The sequence below is a fragment of the Entelurus aequoreus genome, linkage group LG16 (assembly GCF_033978785.1).
Source record: "Entelurus aequoreus isolate RoL-2023_Sb linkage group LG16, RoL_Eaeq_v1.1, whole genome shotgun sequence".
NCBI lineage: Eukaryota > Metazoa > Chordata > Actinopteri > Syngnathiformes > Syngnathidae > Entelurus > Entelurus aequoreus.
In genome coordinates this window covers 46,937,001-46,948,707 of record NC_084746.1, presented here as the reverse complement: position 1 = coordinate 46,948,707, position 11,707 = coordinate 46,937,001, and the positions used below count along the sequence as shown (strand labels likewise).

The window sequence follows — 11,707 nt, the reverse complement described above, 5'->3', positions numbered from 1 at the left end:
GCAAATAAATGTGACCAAGAGGTATTTCATAACATTCTTTTTAAAGTACATTTTATCTTAATGAGCAACCTGTCCATCCATCCATCCATTTTCCCCCGCTTATCCGAGGTCGGGTCGCGGGGGCAGCAGCCTAAGCAGAGAAGCCTAGACTTCCCTCTACCCAGCTACTTTGTCCAGCTCCTCCCAGGGGGGTCTTGAGGCGTTCCCAGGCCAACCGGTATTAACAATAATTTTTATAGTCATTTATTGTTGGATTCTGTGTGAGACTTTGGAATAGTACACTTACAGCTGAAGATTTCCAGCCGACGTGAAACCCCCAGCATGCTAGATGAACCACTACACTATTGGTCAGTGGCCTTGTGGTTAGATTGTCCGCCCTGAGATCAGTAGGTCGTGAGTTCAAACCCCGGCCGAGTCATACCAAAGACTATAAAAATGGGACCCATTACCTCCCTGCTTGGCACTCAGCATCAAGGGTTGGAATTGTGGGTTCAATCACCAAAAATGATTACCGGGCGCGGCCACCGCTGCTGCTCACTGCTCCCCTCACCTCCCAGGGGGGTGAGGGTGATGGGTCAAATGCAGAGGATAATCTCACCACACCTAGTGTGTGTGTGTGACAATCACTTGATCTACTTACTGAAACGCTCCAGGAAAGGGAATGCAAGATGGTATCGTTTTTTTTTAAGTTTGTTAAACAAATACGACATGTGGGATTGTTTCGTAACGCCACACCCTCCTTTGTCAATCACTCCGCGTAACCTCTGAGCTGGTGTTTTCTCCCAATTATCGGCACATGTTCGGCAGGAGTGCGGATAAACACTCTATGGGGGCACTTGAACAGAAAGGCGCATGTCTTTGTAGGTGGGAGAAAGCCGGAGTACCAGGAGGGAACCCACACAGTCACAGGTAGAACAGCCCGGGGATCGAACTCAGGACCTTCATATTGTGAGACACACACACTTAGCCCTATATATATATAGTCACGATAAAAAGTTGACATACACTTGTAAAGAACATAATGTCATGGCTGTCTTGAGTTTCCAATCATTTCTACAACTCAAAACAGGTCCAGAGCATAATACTAGCACCACCATGCTTGACGGTAGGTCTGGTGTTCCTGGGATTAAAGGCCTTTCCTCCTCCAACCATATTGCTGGGTATTGTGGCCAAACGGTTTAATTTTTGTTTCATCTGACCACAGAACTTTCCTCCATAAGGTCTCATCTTTGTCCGTGTGATGTCAGATGAAACAAAAATGTAGCTGTTTGGCCACAATACCCAGCAATATGTTTGGAGGAGAAAAGGTGAGGCCTTTAACCCCAGGAGCACCATACCTACCGTCAAGCATGGTGGTGGTAGTATTATGCTCTGGGCCTATTTTGCTGCCAATGGAACTGGTGCTTTACAGAGAGTAAATTAAAGATTAAGATTAAAGTACCAATGATTGTCACACACACACTAGATGTGGTGAAATTTGTCCCATCCCCTTGGGGAGCAGTGGGCAGCAGCGGCGCCGCGCCCGGGAATCATTTTGGTGATTTAACCCCCAACTCCAACCCTTTGTTGCCGAGTGCCAAGCAGGGAGGTAATGTGTCCCATTTTTATAGTCTTTGGTATGACTCGGCTGGGATTTGAACTCCAACCTACCGATCTCAGGGCGGACACTCTAACCGCTAGTGGGACAATAAAAAAGGAGGATTACCTCAAAATTCTTCAGGACAACCTAAAATCATCAGCCCGGAGGTTGGGTCTTGGGCGCAGTTGGGTGTCCCAACAGGACAATGACCCCAAACACACGTCAAAAGTGGTAAAGGTGTCATGATCCGTGGTCCGGATCATGTTTGGTGGTATCGGTTTGTTTTGGACTTCAACCAAACTTCATATATATATATATATATATACCGTAATTTCCGGACTATAAGCCGCTACTTTTTCCCCTCGTTCTGGTCCCTGCGGCTTATACAAGGGTGCGGCTTATATACGGCCTGTTCTTCTCCGACACCGACGAAGATGATTTCGGTGGTTTTAGTACGCAGGAGGAAGACGATGACACAATGATTAAAGACTGACTTTTCATATACCGGTAGGCTGCTTATTTTGATAACGTACATGCGAGCACTTTGTATTACTTTGCACCGTTGTATTATTTGTACTCTGCACGAATGCTGTTCGCCATGTCAAAGATGTGAAAGTCTGATTGAATGATTGAAAGATTTATAGTTAATAAATGGGACGCTTTGCGTTCCCAAACAGTCATCTCTGTCCCGACAATCCCCTCCGTGGTAGCAGGAACCCCTATATACTACGCTAATTACACATCAAAACCCTGCGGCTTATAGTCGGGTGCGGCTTATATATGGAGCAATCTGTATTTTCCCCTAAATTTAGCTGGTGCGGCTTATAGTCAGGTGCGGCTTATAGTCCGGAAATTACGGTATATATATATATATATATATATATATATATATATATATATATATATATATATATATATATATACACTACCGTTCAAAAGTTTGAGTAGCCTTCATTTCTAAGAACAAGAATAGACTGTCGAGTTTCAGATGAAAGTTCTCTTTTTCTGGCCATTTTGAGCGTTTAATTGACCCCACAAATGTGATGCTCCAGAAACTCAATCTGCTCAAAGGAAGGTCAGTTTTGTAGCTTCTGTAACGAGCTAAACTGTTTTCAGATGTGTGAACATGATTGCACAAGGGTTTTCTAATCGTCAATTAGCCTTCTGAGCCATTGAGCAAACACATTGTACCATTAGAACACTGGAGTGATAGTTGCTGGAAATGGGCCTCTATACACCTATGTAGATATTGCACCAAAAACCAGACATTTGCAGCTAGAATAGTCATTCACCACATTAGCAATGTATAGAGTGTATTTCTTTAAAGTTAAGACTAGTTTAAAGTTATCTTCATTGAAAAGTACAGTGCTTTTCCTTCAAAAATAAGGACATTTCAATGTGACCCCAAACATTTTGAACGGTAGTGTATATATATATATATATATATATATATATATATATATATATATACATCAGTGGTTCTTAACCTTGTTGGAGGTACCGAACCCCACCAGTTTCATATGCGCATTCACTGAACCCTTCTTTAGTGAAAAATAAAATGCTTTTTTTTTTTTTAATTCAAGATAAAGTTGTATGTTTTTGGTAACACTTTAGTATGGGGAACATATTCTAAGTAACAAAGACTTAATTTAGAGTTATTTGGACACTAGGGGAACATATTCTAAGTAATAAAGACTTAATTTAGAGTTATTTGGACACTAGGGGAACATATTCTAAGTAACAAAGACTTAATTTAGAGTTATTTGGTTAGGGTTAGGGTCAGGGTTAGGGTTATAATAAGGCCATGCAGAATAAGGCATTAATAAGTACTTAATAATGACTAGTTAAGAGCCCATATGTTACTAATTTGCATGTTAATAAGCAACTAATTAATGGTGAATATGTTCCCCATACATAAAATGAACCGTGCATGAACATCACCTTGTTCAAAGAACAAAACCAACACAGTGCATAAACTCACAACAAATTACACACCTGCAAATCAGTCTGACTTCTGCTGTTGCCGTATCCGTAATACGCCGATAGGGAGAAGTTTGTATTTACACGATGAGTCGGGTGTGTCTCGACCTCCGCCGAACCCCTGAGCCCGACTCACCGAACCCCTAGGGTTCAATCGAACCCAGGTTAAGAACCACTGATATATATAAAATATATATATATATATATATATATATTAGGGCTGTGAATCTTTGGGTGTCCCACGATTCGATTCAATATCGATTCTTGGGGTCACGACTCGATTCAAAATCGATTTTTTTTTTCAATTCAACACGATTTTTTCCCGATTCAAAAGGATTCTCTATTCATGGAATACATAGATTTCAGCAGGATCTACCCCAGTCTGCTGACATGCAAGCAGAGTAGTAGATTTTTGTAAAAAGCTTTTATAATTGTAAAGGACAATGTTTTTATCAACTGATTGCAATAATGTAAATTTGTTTGAACTATTAAATGAACCAAAAATATGACTTATTTTATCTTTGTGAAAATATTGGACACAGTGTGTTGTCAAGCTTGTTGTGTAAGCCACTGTGACACTATTGTTCTTCTATTTTTATTTTTATAAATGTCTAATGATAATGTCAATGAGGGATTTTTAATCACTGCTATGTTGAAATTGTTACTAATATTGATACTGTTGTTGATAATATTCATTAGACCTTCCTCCATGATACGACTAGTTTAACCGCTTGTGCTTTTATTTGTTTTCCCACATGTCGTCAATACATTCATTTCACATGACACAAAGTTACACTTGCTGCCAAAGTGAGCACCAACTCTGTTTTTAATTGCTCAAGAGCGAGTTTGTCCGGCAGCCTGGTTTTGACGTAACACGGAAGCGGTAACTCACCTTGCAGGCAAGTATGTCCTTTCATCCACGGCCACACCTTAGCAGGGTATCATTTGGTTTCTGCGTATTTAAGGCCCGCGCCAGCTTTCCGCGCTCACTTCACATCGAGGGAACATTCTTTTAACATCCTGGAAAAAGCTCAGGTAAGCCTCAACAATTTTCAACCAAAACAAACATTGACAACTTTATTATCTCGTAAGCATATAATGGATTATTATTATGTATTAAGATGTATTTTCTTACTTGATTTTTTTTTGTAATTAAAACAGAAACTTCTTTTGATTGGACATACACTAAAACCTATCTAATAATGCAAGACATATACTAAACTACAACCCGGTCTTCAGTCCTTTTGTTTATTTCAGGGGTGTCCAAAGGCCATTTGCGGCCCGCAGGTCATTTTTAAACGGCCCCACGGCACATTTTAAAAATACGATGAAAAAAAAATAAAAAAACATAAAAAGTGGTATAAAAGAGCAAACAGGTGAAATGTAACAAGAAAATGTTGCATTATTTACTCTAATAACACAAAGCTGCCATGCAGGCTGTTTCTTTCTTTAAAAAATAATAATGCATCAAAATCAATTTCATTATGAATTATTGACCTATTCAAGGCTCCATTTACTTCACATTAAATATTCCACTTTGAGATATTTTGGGGGGGAAGATGTTGCATATTTTTTTGTTTGCCATTTAAAAAACAAAGTATTTTTAAAGAAGGGCCTAAAACGAACAGACAAAAAACATAAACAACAATACAACTTATAATTGACGGATAGATCTGACGTTGATCTTGAGACTATTGTGGTAAAAGTTTTTTAAAAAATGTTGGATTTATTTTTTTAAACTTTACTGAGCAGTACCCTTTTGGATCCCCAATAATTTTAGTGGGACTTTTTTTTTTTTTTTTTAAGTGTCATTGCCCAAAAAAATAATGAATTAAAATCAATGTTGTTATGAGTTATTGACCTTTTTAAGACTCCAATTATTATATAATCTCAAATATTCCACTTTGAAATTTTATCGGGGGAAAATATTGCATATTTTGTGTTTTTTTTTCCATAAAAAAACAGGGTTTTCCTTGACAAAAATGGCATACAACTTAAATCTTTAAAAGCGTTATATTGACAGATAGACCTAATGTTGATCTCGAGATTTAAACCTTGAATAATAATAATAATAATAATAATACTAAATAATGACACATTTGTAATATTTTTTTGACCAAAACCTTTTGGGGTTCAAGCATGTGTGGAAGCTTAAGTGTATCTTTTTTATACATATATTGTATTGGTTTTTAAAATAAAAAATATCAAAATGGCCCCCGCTCGCTTTGATTTTTCAGTGTGCGGCCCTCAGTGGAAAAAGTTTGGACACCCCTGGTTTATTTGTTTTTCAGTGCCACCCTTAAAGGTCTGACATGTGGTCATAATTGAACTTCTACAGGCCAATTATAATGAGTCGCCACAAAATGTTCATGATAAAGACATATTTGAGAATGGCTGTGATCATAATATTCAGGGTTTTCTTGGCAGTTGAATTTGGACATGTTGCAGCCGCCAATGAAGCAAGCACTGATCCTGCTGGTGGCCGCTTGCGTGGCCTCGGTTTTTCCGACAGCGCGGGGAACTTCGCACCTGATGTTCAACGCCAACCTGACGGTGGGTTAAACTCTCTCTTTGCTCGACCGAACACGACGTGTCAAAGTAGTTTCGCGCATACACATACAGTAGAGTCCATTTCTTTTATTGGTTTCCTTTCCAAGCACTCGCTGTGTAAAAGTCAGTTCATCTTTGACATTTTAAGCTAACATTTTTTACTTATCTGTCATTGGGAGAGGCAACATACTTTTTAGTACTTTTTTTTTTTTTTTTTTCTTTAAACTTTTCAAGACCCAGGCTTGAAAACACCTTATGCCTAGAGTTGAAATAATTCATTTTGAGTTAAAATTATTATTAATTATTAGAGATGTCCGATATCGTCCGATAATTGCTTTAAAATGTAATATGGGAAATTATCGGTATCGTTTTTTTATTATCAGTATCGTTTTTTTGTTTTGTTTTTTTTAATCAACATAAAAAACACAAGATACACTTACAATTAGTACACTTACCCAAAAAACCTCCCTCCCCCATTTACACTCATTCACACAAAAGGGTTGTTTCTTTCTGTTATTAATATTCTGGTTCCTACATTATATATCAATACAGTCTGCAAGGAATACAGTCCGTAAGCACACATGATTGTGCGTGCTGCTGGTCCACTAATAGTACTAACCTTTAACAGTTAATTTTACTAATTTTCATTAATTACTAGTTTCTATGTAACTGTTTTTATATTGTTTTACTTTCTTTTTTATTCAAGAAAATATTTTTAATTTATTTATCTTATTTTATTTTATTATTTTTTAACCATACCTGGTTGTCCAAATTAGGCATAATAATGTGTTAATTCCACGACTGTATATATCAGTATCGGTTGATATCGGTATCGGTAATTAAAGAGTTGGACAATATCGGAATATCGGCAAAAAGCCATTATCGGACATCCCTATCAATTATTAATCACCAATCGTGTATCTCAAATACTTTGGCTTACAATGTATTTGTTTTCAAAATAAGGAATATCAAAATAAAAGCTAAGCGCTTATTATAGTTATTTTTTTCAATTGTTCAAATATTCAAAAATATATGAACTGTTTCTTTAATTACAAAAAAAAAAATAATACAATTCAAATGCACCTTTTAAGTTCACAATTAAATGAGGTAGATTAATTGCACAAAATGCACATTAATGTTCAAAAGGGAGTTTTGTGGAGCAACTTGGAGGTACACAAGGTTAAAACGTGCTAAATATCTGTTTAAATATCAATTGTTCACTGCTCGCTGTACATATCCGACAAAGTCAGACCTGCACTCTTTCAATGTCCATTTCTCAGATGATATAATTGTTGATGACTGAAGTGCTGATATCAACCAAACCTAACCCCCTCCACACCCCACCCCCCGGATTGTAAATAATGTAAATAATTCAATGTATATACCGTATTTTTCGGAGTATAAGTCGCTCCGGAGTATAAGTCGCACCGGCCGAAAATGCATAATAAAGAAGGAAAAAAACATATATAAGTCGCATTTTTTGGGGAAATTTATTTGATAAAACCCAACACCAAGAATAGACATTTGAAAGGCAATTTAAAATAAATAAAGAATAGTGAACAACAGGCTGAATAAGTGTACGTTATATGAGGCATAAATAACCAACTGAGAACGTGCCTGGTATGTTAACGTAACATATTATGGTAAGAGTCATTCAAATAACTATAACATATAGAACATGCTATACGTTTACCAAACAATCGGTCACTCCTAATCGCTAAAGCCCATGAAATCTTATACGTCTAGTCCAGGGGTCGGCAACCCAAAATGTTGAAAGAGCCATATTGGACCAAAAATACAAAAACAAATCTGTCTGGAGCCGCAAAAAATTAAAAGCCATATTACATACAGATAGTGTGTCATGAGATATAAATTGAATTAAGAGTACTTAAAGGAAACTAAATGACCTCAAATATACCTACAGATGAGGCATAATGATGCAATATGTACATATAGCTAGCCTAAATAGCATGTTAGCATCGATTAGCTTGCAGTCATGCAGTGACCAAATATGTCTGATTAGCACTCCACACAAGTCAATAACATCAACAAAACTCACCTTTATTAATGCACAACGTTAAAAGTCTGGTGGACAAAATGAGACGGAAAAAGAAGTGGCATAAAACACGTCCTAGAAAGTCGGAGAAAGTTATACATGTAAACAGACTACGGTGAGTTCAATGACCGGCAAAATTAGTAGGACAAAACGGCGCTCGCTAAATACTCGAATCAGTGAAGCCTGTTTAATATAAACAGTGTGCTTTATAACAATTAGGGAGGTTTGTGTCATGTTTGTCCTCATACAGAAACCATATTAAAACAAAAAACTTTTTTTTTTCCCCTCATCTTTTTCCATTTTTCATACATTTTTGAAAAAGCTCCACAGAGCCACTAGGGCGGCGCTAAAGAGCCGCATGCAGCTCTAGAGCCGCGGGTTGCCGACCCCTGGTCTAGTCTCTTATGTGAAAGCGCTAAATAATATTATTTGATATTTTACGGTAACGTGTTAATAATTTCACACATAAGTCGCTCCTGAGTATAAGTCGCACCCCCGGCCAAACTATGAAAAAAACTGCGACTTATAGTCCGAAAAATACGGTACTCCGATGATTAACTTGTGTGATGACTGTATTATGCTGATAGTATATATTTGTACCATGAATTGATTAACGTGGACCCCGACTTAAACAAGTTGAAAAACCTATTCGGGTGTTACCATTTCGTGGTCAATTGTACGGAATATGTACTGTATAATATACTAATAAAAGTCTCAATCAATCAATCTCTCCCTTGCTAGCACAGGTGAGCGATGCACTAAAAATTACCCCTTCAATCACCAAACGAAAAGTAATCAGTTCTCTATTACTTCAGTAAAACAAAAATAATCAGAGCGTTCCCAGCATGTGCTGTACACATGAACAAAATAAATATCACCAACAATTAGGGCTCAAATAAAACACTAGGATCCTTCTGATACTAGTCCAGTTCGATATTTACACCATTGACTAGTACTACTCACCTGTTTCCTCTATTACTAGTTCGTAACTTGGGTTACACATGACACGGATCAGCCAAATGTGATCAGGGTCGTTAACAAATGTAGTTTAAGTTAATATCCATTCACAGAGCGGTCTTACCCTAGGTATCTGTCACCGATGCGGGCTGCGATGATTCCGTCCTGTGCCTGAGGACACCGGTCGACTGTGACCCCGGAACCGATCCATCGTGTCTGTTTGTGTTTTTGAACGCCACCTCGACGGACTCCGACAGCTTCGACCTGTTTGTCGGCCTCAGAGGATCCTCCGCCGGAAACATCGCCTTGGGACTCACCAATAATGCATCAGAGGTGAGACACTTTGATGTGACCTCAAGCATACGCCATGTTGCCGGTGGAATGAGGACAAGGTGGCTCTATGGACGTATGAAAGCAGCACATTCTTCTGGACTTCTGATGGACTCTCTCTTCATCTCTTCACAGGGTATCTCCCAGCTTTTTGTGTGTGGAAACGGCAACGGCAGCGAGTTCTTCTTCGCCACACGAGACCGAAACAACCAAGATGGAACTCTTACGCCAAATGAGAGGGTGAGGCTTCAACTTACATTTAAAATGCCCCCTTTTTGTAGTGACACTTCGTAAATTATCGATGCCTGCTAAGTCAAATTCTCTTTTCAAATGGACGCACTAAACGGCTCCTTCCATGCACATGTTACTCCGGGACCAATTAGCATAATGAGTCATTATCGCCTCTCAAACCTGTTTCCTGTGCAAACTGAAGCAATACTTGGCAAGGGAAAAAGAAAGCCGTCTGAGAACTGCTGCAGTTGACGTCATGTTGTTCTTTGGGGAAAAGGTCAACGCTAACATTATTTCTTGCGTGTTCAGACGGAGCGGAGACCCTCTTCGCTTCGTTCTAAAAACAGGGCTGTCAAACGTACGCGGGATGAGTTTGCTAAGTATAAAAATGAGCCGATATTTTTTGGAATGAAAGAAACCGCTGTTCTAAATGTGTCCACTAGATGTCGCGATAGCAATTCTTTGTAGATCAGGGGTAGGGAACCTATGGCTCTCGAGCCAGATGTGGCTCTTTTGATGACCGTATCTGGCTCTCAGATCAATCTTAGCTGACATTGCTTAACACGATAAGTAATGAATAATTCCGCTGGTAATCACAGAGTTAAAAATAACGTTCAAAATATAAAACATTCTCATGCATTTTAATCCATCCATCCGTTTTCTACCCCACCTGTTCGAGAAGTCGCATTAATGGTAAGAAGTATTTTACTTATTATTGAACGGGACAAGAGGTAGAAAATGGATGGATGGATGGTTAGCTTCAGAATAACAATGTTATTCTGAGACTTATCGTACAGTCAAAATGTTGGTCTTACTTAAAAATGCACGCATTTAGTTGTATTCAGTGTTAAAAAATATTATATGGCTCTCACGGGAATACATTTTCAATTATTTGGCTTTCATGGCTCTCTCGGCCAAAAAGGTTCCCGACCCCTGTTGTAGATGATGCTACATATGTAAACAAAACAAAAAACGAGCTAACTACATAAATAACATCCTGTAATTTGATTTTGATAGTATTTTTTTAATCTTGATAGATTGAAAATGAACACCAATGAGTGGACTGATGAACATCATCGCGTAATTTATTCAGAAAGTACGACAAATAAAGATAGAATACTATTAACCGCGACGTGTGAGCGTAAAAAAACAAAACCCAACATTATTATAATTTGTACATTTTCAGTGTTAGTCCTAAGTGTCCCAATACTTTTGTCTAGGTGTCCCAATACTTTTGTCTAGTGTTAGTCCTTAGTGTCCCAATACTTTTGTCCAGTGTTAGTCCTTAGTGTCCCAATACTTTTGTCCAGTGTTAGTCCTAAGTGTCCCAATACTTTTGTCCAGTGTATGTCCTAAGTGTCCCAATACTTTTGTCTAGTGTTAGTCCTTAGTGTCCCAATACTTTTGTCCAGTGTTAGTCCTTAGTGTCCCAATACTTTTGTCCAGTGTTAGTCCTTAGTGTCCCAATACTTTTGTCTAGGTGTCCCAATACTTTTGTCCAGTGTTAGTCCTAAGTGTCCCAATACTTTTGTCTAGGTGTCCCAATATTTTTGTCCAGTGTTAGTCCTAAGTGTCCCAATACTTTTGTCCAGTGTTAGTCCTAAGTGTCCCAATACTTTTGTCCAGTGTTAGTCCTTAGTGTCCCAATACTTTTGTCTAGGTGTCCCAATACTTTTGTCTAGGTGTCCCAAGACTTTTGTCTAGTGTTAGTCCTTAGTGTCCCAATACTTTTGTCTAGGTGTCCCAATATTTTTGTCTAGTGTTAGTCCTTAGTGTCCCAATACTTGTGTCTAGTGTTAGTCCTTAGTGTCCCAATACTTGTGTCTAGTGTTAGTCCTTAGTGTCACAATACTTTAGTCCAGTGTTGGTCCTTAGTGTCCCAATACTTGTGTCTAGTGTTAGTCCTTAGTGTCACAATACTTTAGTCCAGTGTTGGTCCTTAGTGTCCCAATACTTAAAAAAAACTGATAAAGAAATAAAATAACCCACAAAGCTCCAGACGCAATGTTTGTGGATTGTATTAT

At 38.2% G+C, this 11,707-nt stretch overlaps 1 protein-coding gene across 1 annotated transcript in view; it reads left to right on the top strand.

Annotated features, from left to right (window-relative positions):
- Nucleotides 1-4,531: 4,531 nt before the first annotated feature.
- LOC133631098 (uncharacterized) overlaps nucleotides 4,532-11,707 on the top strand; it is a 15,539-nt gene continuing 8,363 nt past the window's right edge. Inside the window, exons 1-4 of the mRNA XM_062023140.1 lie at nucleotides 4,532-4,594; nucleotides 5,987-6,112; nucleotides 9,252-9,455; nucleotides 9,588-9,692. Coding sequence (XP_061879124.1) covers nucleotides 5,999-6,112; nucleotides 9,252-9,455; nucleotides 9,588-9,692 — 423 coding nt within the window. The 5' untranslated portion in view covers nucleotides 4,532-4,594; nucleotides 5,987-5,998. The remainder of the gene's footprint in view (nucleotides 4,595-5,986; nucleotides 6,113-9,251; nucleotides 9,456-9,587; nucleotides 9,693-11,707) is intronic.